At 52.3% G+C, this 15,482-nt stretch overlaps 2 protein-coding genes across 3 annotated transcripts in view; one reads left to right on the top strand and one right to left on the bottom strand.

The window, feature by feature from the left end:
- Window positions 1-2,900: 2,900 nt before the first annotated feature.
- On the bottom strand, window positions 2,901-10,395 carry LOC110593125 (testis, prostate and placenta expressed). Of its 2 annotated transcripts, none has more exons than XM_044922146.1 (8): window positions 10,385-10,395; window positions 9,423-9,649; window positions 5,640-5,701; window positions 5,197-5,371; window positions 4,708-4,778; window positions 4,429-4,580; window positions 4,041-4,073; window positions 2,901-2,931 (listed from the first exon to the last, which is right to left on the bottom strand). In XM_044922146.1, the coding sequence occupies exons 2-8, from the start codon at window positions 9,643-9,645 to the stop codon at window positions 2,901-2,903; spliced, it is 747 nt and encodes a 248-aa protein (XP_044778081.1). In that variant the 5' UTR covers window positions 9,646-9,649; window positions 10,385-10,395. The 2 variants fall into 2 exon arrangements, with proteins under 2 accessions (XP_044778081.1, XP_021560053.1); XM_021704378.2 differs by having other exon boundaries at window positions 4,429-4,493; window positions 4,717-4,778.
- The window catches only part of CNGB1 (cyclic nucleotide gated channel subunit beta 1), a 70,581-nt gene continuing 60,300 nt past the window's right edge, over window positions 5,202-15,482 (top strand). Inside the window, exons 1-3 of the mRNA XM_021704369.2 lie at window positions 5,202-5,384; window positions 6,324-6,392; window positions 15,297-15,472. Of these exons, the coding sequence (XP_021560044.1) occupies window positions 15,305-15,472 (168 nt within the window). The 5' untranslated portion in view covers window positions 5,202-5,384; window positions 6,324-6,392; window positions 15,297-15,304. The remainder of the gene's footprint in view (window positions 5,385-6,323; window positions 6,393-15,296; window positions 15,473-15,482) is intronic.

Below are 15,482 nucleotides of genomic sequence, written 5' to 3'. Positions count from 1 at the left end.
GCCAGGAGACAGTGGCCCAGGCTAGGTGGGAGTGGGGCTTCTTCCCATCTCTTGGCCTCTGGGTGGGATTATCAGATGTCCCCACCCCCAGGAAGCCCCCTCTGGTTTCCTCCCCACTCTTGGCTTGTATCTCTCTCATAGCAGGAAGGCAGTGGAATGTGGTGGCTACGCAAGCTCAACGGTCGGGTAGGCTGGCTTCAATTCCCAGCTCTGCCAATCACCAGCAGTGTGACCTTGGGCCAGGCACTTAACCTCCATTTCATCACCCATAAAATGGGCCTAAAATTACCCACCTCATGGTGTCTGCAAGGTGTTTAATACATTATCTTACGCTTAAAAAATAGAAAGTGGTAGGGTGCCTGGCTGTCTCGTCGGAAGAGCATGGGACTCTTGATCTTGGGGTCCTGAGTTCCAGCCCCGTTTTGGGCGTAGAGATTAATTAAAAATAAATTAATTAATTAAAAAAAAGGTACATACTGAATCAGGCTTGTTAATGCTCATCCACTCTGCATTTCCTTTATTCTTGGGCACACATTTTTAGGTCTATGGAATCAGGATTCAGTGTACAATTGGTGAGCAAGAACCTAATTACATTGCTGGTGTGGGTTACCATACCTTTCAGTGTCTTGGGCTCGAGGAACGTGGTCTAGGTGTGCCCATTCTCACCTTCTGCTTTCAAGTTTGAATCAGCTGGGCCTGCCTTCCTCCTCCTGTACTGGGAGCACCTCCCAGGCACGGAGGGCTTCTGGTCTGTGTCCTTCCTGCACCCAGCATGGGGCCGGGTAAGCCTCAAATGTCCCCTGGGCCAAATTCCCGGAGGGCCTTGCCCAGTCATTCACCGTCAAGGTAGCAGGGCCAGGAAAAAAGCCCCAGGCACTTGATTCCCTCTGGTACATTGAAGCATGCTCTCTGGCTGTCCCAGGCCCACACAGGCCAGGACTCCAGCATCCCTGCTGTGATGGGAGCCTTGGGCAGATCTATCCCTTCTCTGAGCTGTCATGTTGGGAGAGGCACTCAAGTTTGCAGAATGTGGCTCTGACACCCCAAGAGGTTCTGCCAGGGGCTTCCTGAGGTTCAAGCCAGGTGGACTGCCCGCTGGGCTTGGAGGAAAGGGTTTCTTCCTGCATGAAATGGCAGGAAGCTGGGTACCTTCTCGATAGGCCCCCAAGGAAGAAGGGGCTCCGTGATCTGTTTACCACTCCCCGTCTGCTCCTCCCCATGCTCCTGCTCTGTTGTCAGCAGAACCCCACCCTTGAGGACAGACAGACACCATGGTCCCTCACCTCCATATTAGGATAGTAACCATCACCTCCACCCCTAAAAGAAATTAAAGTCAGCCTAGAGTCTGTAAGGCAGGCTCTGTCTGCATTATCAGATGACAATGACAAAGCTGTCTCCTTGTTTTTCACCCAAGATTGAACAAAAGACCTCCCATTCTGGGAAATAATTTATTCTACGACATTGAGCGCAAACTGTATGTGAACACTGTGTCAAGTGCTGGGACTTGCTTTGAGTCCTGAGTTCTGGGTGTGGCCGAAGTGAACTACTTCCTGATCTGGGCCTCAGTTTTCCCATCTGTGATATAGGATAGCATTCGTTCTGGTCACTTTTCAGAGTGTTTATGGGATTTGAGGCATGGAGGAGATAATAAGTCACATGACAGTGTGTTCTGAATAGTGTAACATAGAGTCCAGAAATAAGAGCCTGGTATTATTCTTTAAATTCCTTCCACCTGAGACCTAGCTTGTATGCAGTAGGTGCTCAGTAATTATTAGTGGAAGGGGATGGGGAGGGTGTAAGTCAGGGTTTCCTAACCTTTCTGGGCTCTGACTCTCCTGAGAATCACATGACAACAAGGGGTCTCTCCATGGGAAAATGTATATGTGGGGGCACATACAGTTTTGCTCATGATTTCAGAAGTTTCAAGGATCCCTGAGGCTCTAGACCCTAGCCGCAGGGCTCTTGTTCAGATAGACTTAGAGCTTGGTGGCTATTTATCCTGGTTGGGCTCTGTCCTTGCAGACTGCCCACAAGTGGGATGCAGGTGGGCTATCTGGAAGGGAGCTGTGCATTGATCCTGGCTCTCCCTAACCTTGCCAGAGACACTCTTCCTTAGCCCTTTGAGTGCAGTTATTCCGGACCTGGCTCACGAGAGCCCATGGCTATCCCCAGGACATCATGCTTTCCTTTCTGTAGTTTGGTGGACAGATGTGAGGGCTAGTCCTGAAGCTACGTGGAGGGAGTAGGTGAGTCTTGCTCCACGCCCAGAGGCTGCCTTGAGCCCACCAGAGCCTGCCAGACCCAGGGAAGCCCCCAGAGTATACTGGTATGGTAAAAGCTTCTGAGAGAGGTATCTAAAATTCCTTTTGAACCTCCTCTTTTCTTTTTAGGGCCCAAGTTCAAAGTCTGAGGTGGAGGGGGCCCGGTTGTGGGGCTGCAAGCAGGGGACAGGGGCACAGGGAAAACCCAGTTCCCAGGCTAACTCTACACCTCACCCCTGGCTGAGCCTTGGCGCTTAGACCCTGACTCTTCACCTGGGGTCACGAAACATCTTTCTCCAGCCCCCCACCAGCCCTCCAGGAGTTGGCAGGGGGCAGGATATCTGTGATATCCTATATCACAGATGGGAAAACTGAGGCCCAGATCAGGAAGTAGTTCACTTCCTGATAAAGGTAAGACCGCATCCTGAGGTACTGACCTCTCTCCCAATCCCTGCAACACACACATACACACACACACACACACACAGACACACAGACCTGGTTTATTATTACTAGATTTATTTCCAGTCAGGCTGACCTCGTAGGGAAATGAGTGGTGCCACCACACGCCCCCTGTCCTGCTGGAGAACCTGAGGTGCCAGAGTCCAGCAGCCTGAGGGTCGGCTTCCTTTTCACAGATTAATGCCAGGGGGTCAGATAGCTGACACGACTGTGGAGAGAAATAGGGTTGAGGCGGGGCTTCCAGGGTGTCCTGGGGAAAATCAAGCTGTCCTTCTGTAGGCCTGTCCCCCCAAACCCAACTTCCTGTCCTCAAAGCTCTGAAAACACAGCTTCCATCCTATCTCTCTATGGCTCAAGAGCCTTCAGTGGCTCCCTATTTCCTTTCAATTATATATTTTCAGAGACTCTGCTTGACTTTCAATCACCCCCTTCCAGTTTGCCTCATCTTTGTTTCTCATTGATCCCCAGTGCTGCCGTGCTTTACTCATTTTTCAAACATTTAGTGCACTTACCCTGGCAGGCATTATATAATAGTATATAATAGTAAAATATCAGAAAGCGTTCCCCTGTGTGTGGACAGGGTGGGTGAGAGAAGGCAAACTTTCCATCAATAATTATAACGCAATAGTCTACGTGCTCTCAGATAGGGATGCATCTGTGGTGACCAACCCGAGGGGGTTTGAGCTGGAGGGGAGAGGCTTCAAGGGAGCCTCAGGGAAGACCAAGGAGGATGGGACATCTAGGCTGGGCTTTCAAGAGTGAGGAGGAATTTTCCAGGCAGAGAAGGAAGGATCACCTAGGCCCTGAAACAGCACCAGCAAAAGTGTGGCGTGCTTGGTTGTGCTGGTGCTTTGGGGGACACCCAGGAGTGTGGTACTGCTGCGGTGGAGGAAAGGGGGCCTGGTAGTTGGGAGAGGGCTGAAAGATGAAGATGCTTGAATACCTTACACCTTCCTGCTGGAAACAGGAGCCTCAGCCCTTCCCACCTCTCCGGATCCTGGAAGGCAGACTCTCGGTTCTTTCCATCAGCCCTTGCTCTCCTCCCTGGTAAGCCCCCCTCCTTTTGGCCTAGTCTGAGCCTAATCGGGTGGGACATGCACTCTGCTCCCCCCATCTCCCAGTAGGCTGTGCTTTCTCCTGGCGCGGATCTCTCCGGAGGGAAGCAGATCGGGCCCCGATATCACCCGGAGGGTACCAATCCCTTGGCTCGAGGCGGGGTGGAGAGGGGTCTGAGAGTCGCCTGGGCCCAGAGGCGGCCAGGACACAGCCCCATGGAGGAGTGGCCGGTTGTGGAGCAGGAGGGGGTCATTCCCCTACCTGTAGATTGAGCCGAAGTGTCGGAAGGCGTTCCTGCCAAAAAGGGAGGAGGAGGGTGAGCCCGAGGTGGGGAAGGGTGACCCTCTCGGGGAACCTCACTCCCATCTCGGGAGGCGCTATCCCACCAGAAGGATTACATTCCACCCTGGTGCCACCTAATGCCTCCACTCCGAAAGGTGGGGTTGCCAGGGACTGGACGACAGGATGCTCCGTTTGATTAAACATCTGTTCAGTTTGGAACTGCAATTTCCTTGTGGTGTATTGGAACCCAGCAGTTTTCCCGGGTCTCACACTTTCAAGAGTCACTAAAGGTGCTCGGAGGAAAGCGGCCAAGACCCCATCCTCCCTCCTCCAGGTATGGGGTCCCAGGGCCTGTGGTGTCACTTACAAGGAGTCGAAAGGCAGGGGCTTCTGTCCATAGCGGTCCAGGCTGGGATTATGGTTGAGACAGTACTGGCGCGGGCCAGAGGAATGGGGGATCCGTGAGCCGAGGGGGGGACACTGACCACCCCCCCCCCCCCCCCCTGGCCCGCTACAGCGCTCTCTGCCAGAGATCTTGGCCCTGGGGACCGGGAAACCCTGCTCTGGGTGACCTCTCCCCACCCCGCCCCCGTGTTAGCTTCTCCTCCCCGACCCCCTGGTCCCCAGGGACAGGTCAGCGCGCAGCCCTCCTTACCCGCCAATTCTGGGTCACCTCCGGCTTCAAGTACCGCACCGCGTAGCCACTGAAACTCTCGACTGTGGAGAGACCGCCCTTCTCCAGCCCCCAGCCCGCCCCGAACAAGCCCCGCCCCCTCCCTTACCTGAGCCCCGCCCCTGGACCGAACCACGCCCACACCCGTTGGGTGAGCCCGTCCCCCGGCCCGGCCAGGACAAGCCCCGCTTCTAGACCCTGCTCCGCCTGTCCCAGAACCCGCCCCGCGCTCAGCCTCCGCCCAATGGCTCCCTCGGGCCGGGACCTGGCCCCTGCCCCCTCCCCAAGATGAGCCCCACGTCTTTGTCCCTCAGCCTGTCTCGGTCCTGCCCGCTCTAAGTGCCCCAGCTGCTCCTCGGTTTCCCCGCCGTCCTTGTCGCAGCCCCCCCGATGCCCCTCGCCCGCAGGTGGCGCTCCGGGTCTCTCCCGCCCTAGGGCATCCTCCGGGCCCAGTAGACTGACCCCTCTTGCTGGGGCAGGGCAGCTTGAACTCGCCGGCGGAAGACACGAAGCGGGACCAGTCCTCAATGGCGCGTGTGAAGCAGGGGCAGTCGACCCGGTTGATGCCCGGCACGATGGGTACCAGCTTTCCCTCGCGGCACCTGTTGCGGAGTCTCTGGCCCGTCGCCGTGACGTCCTGCCAGGGTGATGTGAGTCAGGGCGTAGTGGTAGGTGCAGAAGCCTGGGGGGGCCGACCCAGACCAGCCCGTAGCCTGGGCCTGACAACTTGGCCCTTCCGACCCAGGCGCTTGGCGGAGAGCCTGAAGCCCCCTAAAGGAGACGGGAAGGGCGCAGGGGCCCAAGCAGGCAGCTGAAGAACCCGAGGTACTTGGGGCTGGGAGCAGGCAGGACCTTCACACCCTCTCCCCTGAGCAAACCCGGGGCCAGGAGCAAAGGACACTCACCAAGCACTGCAGGGGTTTGTTGGGGACACCCAAAAGTGTGAAGCGGGCGTTGTCAAAGTCATCTGAAGAAGAGAGGGAGAAGGGCGCCTGGGTGGCTCAGTTGGTTAAGCGACTGCCTTCGGCTCAGGTCATGATCCTGGAGTCCCTGGATCGAGTCCCTGGATCGAGTCCCTGGATCGAGTCCCGCATCGGGCTCCCTGCTCGGCAGGGAGTCTGCTTCTCCCTCTGACCCTCCCCCCTCTCATGTGCTCTCTCTCATTCTCTCTCTCACAAATAAATAAATAAAATCTTTAAAAAAAAAAAAAAAGAAGAGAGGGAGAAGAGGTGTCTCCTCCACCAGCCATCATGGGCCCCCTCAGGAGCCCTTTCTCCAAAAGTTCCTGGAAATATTTGACAACTTAAAAAAAACCCAAGATAGAATAGATTTTTACTTTTACAACAGGATAAACTCCAAGTAGATCAAAGATTTCAATGTAAAAAACACAAAACCATAAAAACCCTAGAGGAAAACATGTAAATTCCCTTATAACCTTAGGGTGGGGAAGGCCATATCAACTCATTCACAATCTGATAGCCATAAAGGGAAGACTGATGACTTTGACTACAAAAAGCAAACTTCTGCTTGGCAAAACTGACAGGAGTCAAAGGGCAAATGGGAAAAAAATATTTCCACTTATTTTACAGATGAGGTGCAATTTCCCTGAAGAGTTCCTAGAAATCAAGACAAGAAGAATGAGCCAGCCGTATGCATAGGTAATTCACACACAAACACAAGGAATGCTGGTGGTCCCTAAAACATATGAAAAGACACTCAGCCTCATTCACAATAAGATGAATGCATCTTCAAACTACATTAAGATGCCAATATTTGCCTATCAGATTGGAAACAATCCAAAAGTTAGTGCAGTTATTGGAAACAGGGCCACTGCTGTAATATGGCTGGTATTAATTGGTTCCAGCCTATGGAAAGCAATTGGCACTAACTATCAGAAGTATAAATACACATACCTTCGGACCCTCTGGTCCTACTTCTCGGAATTTATCCCACATTACAGGTGTACAACTGGGAAATGATGTGGGTAAAAGATCTGCCCATTTCAGCATTGCTGGGAGCAGAGAATGATGGAGCAGCTCAAGTGTCTGTCATTAAAGGACTCGTTAAATACACTGTGATATGTCCTCACTAGGCAGCTACTTAAAATAAATAGAGGCAGTTCTCCATACGAAACCTCCAAGGTGTCCAAGAGTATATGCTGTATGCTCCCTTTTGCTTTAACACCTAAAACTGAGGCAATTGGAGGCAGAGAAGAAGATACATTCAGGTCACCACCTTAACCAAGTCATCAAACCTCACATCACGAACAGCAGGATAATGACATTACGTGTCTCCCACTGAAGCATTAGGGCAAACATGGCATCCACCCCCTGTGCAAGATTCTGGCCACCAATGTTTTATCTGGCTAACCAAGCCTCTACACCTAGTTTCTAGTTTACAGAAAACAATCAAGGTAAACAACATTTTAAGGAAATACTCAGATTCACAACGTGGGACTATCTACAACATGAGTATTTTGAACTCTAAAAAGCCGATATTAAAATTGGAAATTTTCCAGTTGGAAAATGCAAATTGGGTGGACTATTTCAGCCTAAAACAAGATACACAGCAACCAGTTACAATGTGCAATCCTAGATTGCAGCCTGGTTCTGAAAGGATTTTAAAACTCTGAGACATCTTTAGGGGTCATTTGGGACATTTCAATATAGACTGAAGAGTAGGTGTTATGGAATTATTGTTAACTTTCCTAGATGTGATCATATAGTATTGTGTCATATAGGAGGTGGTTGTCACTGGGAACTGTTTGCTGAAGTGTGTGTGAGAGAGTGTGAGTGTCTGTGTGTGTGTTAGAGAGAGAATAATCAAATATGGTAATGGATTAACTGAAGCAGGTGGAAGGCACTGGGTGTCCATAGTATTATCCTTTCAACTTTTCTCTATGTTTGAATATCTTCATAACAAAAAGTTGGGGAGCAAAAGAATTTATGTTTGTATTTGCATTAGTAAACAGTGGAAGGATACATTGGAAACTGGCAGGTTACCTGTAAGTCAGTAGAAGTGGGGGATGGCAGAGGGAGATGTTAAGATCTACATTGTTACAGCATTTGAATTTTGAACCTGTGACTCTATTACTTTTATTAAAGGCATAAGCTTGCAATAAAAATACATATCTAAATCAAGAGCTGTCCCTAAAAACCTAGATTCCTGGCTTCCAAGAGAACCCAGGAAATGGGGAGAAACATGCTGAGCCTGCCCACGCAGCAGTTAGCCGGAGCCCCATGGCGGCTGCCCCTTAGAGGGCCAGGTGTGGGGGCCTCCCTCCTCACTGCTTCCCCACCCACCTCCGGCATTTCCCATCTAGGCCCTACAGGGCTCTGCATGGGGCCTCTGGAAATTTCCATGCAGTCTCTGACACCTTCGTCCCACTTGTCACCTGAGCTGGAAACTGGGTATCATTCCAGACTTCCCACTCTTGCCCCTCACCACACTGGTACCAAATCCTGTTACTTCATCTCCTAAATACCTTCCCAAACCCTCTCCAGTGGCTGAAACACTGTTACTCCTTCCTGAAGACTGTGGTCCCTCCCAGTGTCATACCCCCCCCCAACCCCCATCCACCTCTGGTCCCTCTGAGCCATCCTCCACCCCCTTCCCACCCCCAGAATGCTCAGACCTCTTTTCTGCTTCAAGTCTTCAGAGGGTCCCCTTTGCCTCCAAAGCTCCCTGAGCTTAGTAACAGTGCCCTGGTCCCCAGCCCCAGCTCCTGCTGCTGCCCCAACCTTGTCCTTCAGCCCAACTAAACCCCTCAAGTTCCCCCAACACCTGGGGCAGTTTTTCCCCTCCAGGGCCCTGCACATGCTATCTTCTCTGTTTCCCTCCCTCTGGGGCAGCATCAGGCACAAAGCAAGTGCTTAATACATGTGCTGAAATGAACGTGTATTCATTCATTCATTCATTCATTCATTCACAGGCACCCCCATCTCCACACCCAAGCTTCTCAATCGATGAAGAGCTATTCCTTGGGTGCATGTGGCCTTTTCACCCCAAAGACTCTCCTGTCCACCTCTCATTCATGGGGAGTGTGAGGAGGGTCTTTCTCTTCCTTTTCCACGTGGAGAGCAGATTGGGCAGAAGCTGTCACTGTCGCTTTATGATCACTCCTACTACGTGACTTCTGCACACTTCTCTCTCCGTTAGTAACCACCGTTATGTTATTGTTGGGCACGTGCTCTGTGCTAGGCACAACTTTAATTCTTCTCTTAGCTTGTTATTTATTTATTTATTTAAATTCAATTAATTAACATAGAGTGTATTATTAGTCTCAGAGGTGGAGTTCAGTGATTCGTGGGTTGTATGTAACACCCAGTGCTCATCACATCAGGTGCCCTCCTTAATGCCCCTCACCCAGGTCCCCCACCCCCCACCTCCCTCCCCTCCAGCAACCCTCAGTTTGTTTCCTGTGATTAAGAGTCTCCTATGGTTTGTCTCGCTCTCTGATTTCGCCTTGTTTTATTTTTCCCTCCCTTCCCCTATTCTCCCAGCTCGTTTTAATCTCAGCATAATATGAGGCAGGCCCTGTTACCCCATTTTCCTGATAAGGAAGCGGAGGCTTCCTTATCAGGAAACCCCCAACCCCGTCCCCCTCCTGGCTTTTCTCCCCCCCACCCCCACCCCCGCCCCGCAAGGCCCGAGGGGCCCGGTGGCCAGCGGCAGCCCGGTGGCCGGACCTCTGCGGCAGTAGGTGGTGGACCGGCAGTGCTCGTCGGAAAGGCAGGCCCTGACCGAGTCCATGTCCATGCGGCGCAGGCTGGGCAGGGCCGGGTGGTAGAGCTGCTGCTTCATGCCCGCCAGCTGGTTGCGTGGCGGCTCCAGCGGCAGCAGGATGGCGGGGGACGCGAATGCGTGCGTGGAGCAGTCGTCCCAGGGCACCAGGTCAATGATGCGGGTCATGGCTGGGGGAGCAGAGACACCCCGACCCAACACCCTTTTATGGGGTGACACAACCTTGGGCGGGGCCGATTTCTCTATTCATCCAACACTACTACCCAGAGCTGAGGGCATCGCCTGCGGAGTCAGGGACATTCAGACTCACCCCCGCGCGCGTGCTCAGGGCTCTGACAGGTCAGGAGAGGGTGTGTGTGGCTCAGAATGGTCTAAAAGCGGCCGCATGGGAGTCTGTTCTTAAATCGGGATCGGGAAGCAGCCGCCACAGATGGGTTCAGAAATGAGCTCCGTTTGCCTCTGGGTAGCTAATTATGGACTTCTGGCCTTAGCTAAAGTATCTGGCATTTACTCAAAATTCTACAGGGAGACACAGGCAAGTTTTAAAGAAGGGGCGAGGCATGAGAGATATGAACTAGAACAGCATTGCTGGTTGCTCGGTGCCTCCCTTTAAAGAGTGGCTATTCCCACGGCTTGTCGGTCATTGAAACTTTAGGGAGAATTTGTTGAGTCTGCTTGCTTTCTGCGTGACCCCATTAGACGTGCGAGGCGGAGGTGAGTGGGAGGTGAGTGGGAGGTGCGCAGGAGGAGCGAGGACCTTGGACCGTGGAGGAGCAGGGAGAGGCTAAGGGGACTGGCCCTAGGGAAGCTGTCTCAGGCTGTGGGCCTTCCCAGGGAGGACGGGGACGTGGGGCAGGGGGAAGAGGGGAGAAAGGACTCCTTGCTCCTTACCCCCCCCCCCCCCCCAACAGCGGCTACCTGGTCTGCAGGTACACAGGCCTGTGAGGGTTTCCTGCTCTTCTGACGGCTCAGTGGGGAGAAGAGGCAGGGAGATGGACTGACCCCAGTGCCTTATACAGTAGGAGAATAAAGGAACATTCTGCAGAGAGACAACGCCCATTGCCGCCTGATTGTGAGGGCGCCCACTCCTCGGCAACCCTGGCAACTGTCGGTTCTGAGGAGAGGAGCCAGCTACCTGGGGTGTTGCGCACTGGTTCCCACTTTTGGCTTTCCTGAAGGTTGCTGTCTCCCGGGCGTTAGCATAAGCCACCCTGGAGGTGGCCATGCCACGGCAAGCCAGGGCATGCTGTGTGATCCTGGGCTAGTCGCTGTCTCTCTCTGGGCCTCAAGGCTCTATGTTAGGCAAGACCCTAGGCCCTGCCATGTAGGGAGACCGTGAGCCGTCCTGCAGACTTGAGAGAAGAGGGCACTACCCAGCCTCCCAGACCTTGGGTCTCCAAGGGTGGCGATCAGCAGTTGGCTAGTATCCAGGGTCAGCATAAAGGGATCAGGGAGAGTGGTGGCCTCAGCAGGCTAGGGATTAGCAGGTGATATTCTAGCCCTGGCCCCCTGCAGGCCTGCAGCCTCCCTCCCTCCCTCCCAGGAAAGAGAGGTCATGAGTGCCTAAGCCCAGCACCCGAAAGCCCTGGGGCCTGCCCGCCACCCTGGTCACAACCACTGGCATTGGGCCCCACAGGTGAGGCGACCTGGGGAGAGTCTAACTTCTATGTCTGTACCGGCATATGCTTTGCAGTCACCTGCCCAGGTGCTGAGACTGCTGGGTCCTGGGAGACCTCCTGGGAGGCTCATGCAGGATCTGGCTCCCTCGCTGTTCCACCTCCAGGGCTCCAGACAGCCCCCCCAGACAGCACCCTTGAGCCCCACCCCTTAGAGAAAACTCTCCCAGAGTTGCCTCTACACACCACCCCACCCCCGATTTGTTTTTAAGTCTTTTAAAGTTATAAAATACAACAAAATACAGCAAGTGCGTAAATATACAATGTAACTAATAATTTCTAAGGCGAGAGCCCACGTTCTCTTATTCAGGCCAAGACAAGAGGTACTACTTTGCAAAACAGATTAGCAGTTTCTTAAAACACAGCACATAAAATTATCACAGAACGCAGCAATTTTATCCCTAGGAATCTTCCCAAGCATACTGAAAATATATATGTCCACACAAAAGCTGGCGCACAAATCTTCACAACAGCATGATTTCAAATAGCCGATAGGTGGGAACAACCCAAGTGTCCACTGACTAGTGAGTAGATTCATAGATTGTGGTATATCCTCCCCCATGGAATACTCAGGAATTTAAAGGAAACGAAGTCCTGATACGTGGTTCCATGTGGGTGATCCTCAAAAACATTATGCTAAATGAAAGAAATCAGACACAAAAACACTCCACATGTTGTATGATCCATTATAGAAATCCAGAAAAGGCCCCTTTGGGGGGCCGGAGAGCATACCGGTGGTTGTCCGGAGCTATGGCTGAGGATGGGAGTGATTCCCACCAAGCACGAAGGGTCTCATCGGGGCGATGGCAATCGTCTAAAACTGGGTGGTGCAAATTGCCTAGCTCAGTCACTTTATTAAAAATGGGTGAATTTTATGGCGTAGAAATTATACCTTGTAAGGTGTTTTTAAAAATTGATGCCAGCTAAAGAAAGCAAGAAACAGGGAGGGCTCTGCCAGCCCCTAGAAGCTTCCACATACCCCTTCCCCAGCTCAACCCACTGCAGAGGTAACCGCTCTCTGGCTATAAAACATCACCACTGATTTGCCTGGTCGTTTTACTACGTACGTTTGCAGGCAGAGACAAGACAGGCTAGTTTTGCCCCTTGTGAGCTTTGTCTATATGGCTCATCAGGGTCTTTTGAGTCTGGCTTCTTTCTCTCCATATATAAGCACATGAGGGTCATCCCAACTGGTGTATGGCCAAAGTTTGTTCATTTTCCTTGCCCTAGAGCCCCTTCCTCTTCCCCCAGGCACATCTGACTTTGCCCACTCCCCAGGGGCTCTGCTACCTCCAGGCTGCTCAGCCCAGGGAGGGGGGCATAAGCCAAGTCTCACTCATGCAGGGCCCCATGTGATCACTCCCCCGCCAGCACCTCACTCCCCTCACACAGGGACACGAAGCTATTATTCTCCCACCGGCCACTCTGTGGCTTGGCCAAGGTGTGTGGTACCCTGGGTCCCATGGCAACTCATGCTGCTCCAACCAGGGCCAAGTGGGGCTCCTTCCCTGGGACCTCGATCCCTGCTGGCCCCTGGACGGCCCAGGTTGCCCCTGGCTGCCTGGCCATGGAGCTCCTGTCTTCCACCGTCACCTCCCCACCCCTGTTGGGCACCTTCTAATCCCTTGCACACGGCCCGCTGCTGCCAGCTAATCCCCCCTTGTGTCTGAGAGACCAGCAGCCAGGGGCGGGGAGAAGGTGATTCCTGCCTGGTGGTCAGCATCTGAGCAGGTAAGTCAGGATGACGTGGTGGCTCGGTGGGACCTCTGGTGGGACCCCCATGCTCTCCTTCTAGCAAGGAAGGAGCCCTGGAGCCTCCCTCTCCACCTGGGGGGCTCCAACCCCAGTGAATCCTCAAGGCAGCTTGTGACACGCAGATTCCAGGTCCCGCAGAGGGTTGAGAGGAGCCTAGAAATCTGTTTTCACCAGCTGCCCAGAAGATTCTGAAAGGCTGGTGGTCCCAGCACCATAGTGACCCTAGGCTCTCAGCTCCCCCTTCTTGTCTTCGCCTCCCTTATCAATGTGGAATCAGCAGGGATGTGCAAATATATCCATGTGGAAGGAAATGATTGGGTCTGGGGGAAGAAGAAAAATTGGGAATGGGGAAGGCTTCCCTGGTCATTTCCAGAAGGTTCAGAACACAAACCAGAAGTGCTGCCCACTGGGAAAGGGTCTGCAGGACTGGCCTGCAGAAGCCAACCCTGAGCACATGTGAATACCATGGGAAGAGATGAGGGACATCTGGAGGTCAGCAGACCTGAGTGTGACTCAGCTTGGCCACTTACCAGCTGTGTGGCGTTGGGCAAGTCTACTGATCTCTCTGTGCCTCTGTTTCCTTAGCTGTAAAGTGGTAGTGCTAATCTTCCTGAGGCTGGTGGCCGGTGGGGAGAATGAGGATGAGTGTGATCTGGGGTGGAGGACACTTAGCTCTGTTTGGGCTCATGGGGCTGCCTGGGGCTGGCCGCGTCGGTAGACTGCCTTCCTAAACATATGATCTTGTGCTCTCCCAACCTTGGCAATCACTGTGTCTCTGCCCCCACCCAACAGGGAATGGAAGACCCAAGGGGTTCACGTCTGGCTCAGGTTCACCTTTTTAGACGCTGAGTCAGGGATCTGATTTCCCACCCAGAGCTCTGCCCCTCACCACGGCCTCTCCCAGGAGAGCTGGGCGGCTGAGGCCTGAGCAGGGACAGAAGTCAGGGCTGTGATAGAAGGACAGGCAGCATGGCCGGGGGCTGTGGGGAGCTGGGCACTGGGGCAGGGATCCTGGGCCTTCTGCCTATCCTTTTCAGTGTGGGGCCAGGGTCCCTGGCAGAGGAGGGATAGAGGGGCCCTCTGTCATGTTGGGCATCACCTCAGAAGGACCCTTTTGATGGGGAGAGTTTGCACATACTAACCTGTGTGGCGCCCGCTGGGCCGGGCCAGCCCGCAAGGATTTAGTCAGAAGGGCAGAGGCCCCTCATCCCCAGAAGGGAAATGATGCCAGAAACTGGACCCAAATAAGGTAGGACAATACATCTTGAAAAGGGGATGTGACTGTCATCTTAAATGTTTTTAAATCATGAAAATAGGTTAATGTCTTTGTTAAAATATTTTCCATTCATATGCTATTCATAATGTATTTTTTAAAATTTATCTTGGGATCATGCTGAACATGATACATTCTACAATTGGTGTTTTTTGCTTGACACCAAATAATAGTCATAGCCAACATTTATTAAGCTTCCAGTGTGTGCCTGTCACGTTCGTATTGGTTTATTTATTTAATTTTTTTTAAAGATTTTATTTATTTATTTGAGAGAGAGAGAATGAGAGAGAGCACATGAGAGGGGTTAGGGTCAGAGGGAGAAGCAGACTCCCTGCCGAGCAGGGAGCCTGTGGCGGGACTCGATCCAGGGACTCCAGGATCATGACCTGAGCTGAAGGCAGTCGCTTAATCAACTGAGCCACCCAGGCACCCTCGTATTGGTTTATTTTATCCTCACAATCCTCTCCACAAGATAGGTTCTGTAACATCCCCATTTTACAGACAAGCACACTGAGGCACAGAGAGTTTAATTGATTCGGTCATGACTGGCGTCCAGCGCATGTACATCTTCCCGGACTGGTTCAAATAGAGCCACTTTTTTTTTTATGGCTCCATAATATTCCATTATTGGATGTATTGTAATTTAATACATGTCTCTCTTACAGATGAACATTTAGGTATTTTCTAATAACCAGGGTCCTACTGATGAATATTTGGACGCTTTTCATTTTTTGCTATAACACTGTGACGACCAGCCTCTTTATACACGTTTTTGGCTTGAGTATTTCTTTTCTCTTTTTTTTTTCTTTTCTTTTCTTTTCTTTTCTTTTCTTTTCTTTTTTTTCCTTTTCTTTTCCTTTCCTTTCCTTTCCTTTCCTTTCCTTTCCTTTCCTTTCCTTACCTTTCCTTTCCTTTCCTTTCCTTTCCTTTCCTTTCCTTCTTTTCTTTTTTGCCTGAGTATTTCTATCAAGTGAATTCCTGGAGGTATAATTTGTAGAAATGTTTTGAAAGATGAATGAGAGAAAAGGGAAATGTGTGACCCACAAAAGTGGCCCCCCAGTGGTGGGATCAAATGTGGGTGCTCTGGGGAGGCCTAAGGACTCTATCTCCTGCAGGTGTCAGGATGTTGAGCTGGGTCCAGAGGGTGCTGCCTCAGCCCCCAGGGACCCCTCAGAAGACCAAGATGGAGGAGGAGGAGGAGGGGGCAGAACCAGAGCCAGAGGTGGTACCGGAACCAGAGCCGGAGACTGAAACCGCCCCCAAGGAGGCTGAGCGAGGCGACGAATCCCTGGTAAGAGACT

The sequence above is a fragment of the Neomonachus schauinslandi genome, chromosome 16 (assembly GCF_002201575.2).
Source record: "Neomonachus schauinslandi chromosome 16, ASM220157v2, whole genome shotgun sequence".
Classification (NCBI taxonomy): Eukaryota; Metazoa; Chordata; class Mammalia; order Carnivora; family Phocidae; genus Neomonachus; species Neomonachus schauinslandi.
Note: the sequence above shows the minus strand (reverse complement) of the source record. Positions and strands in the feature narration are given on the sequence as shown.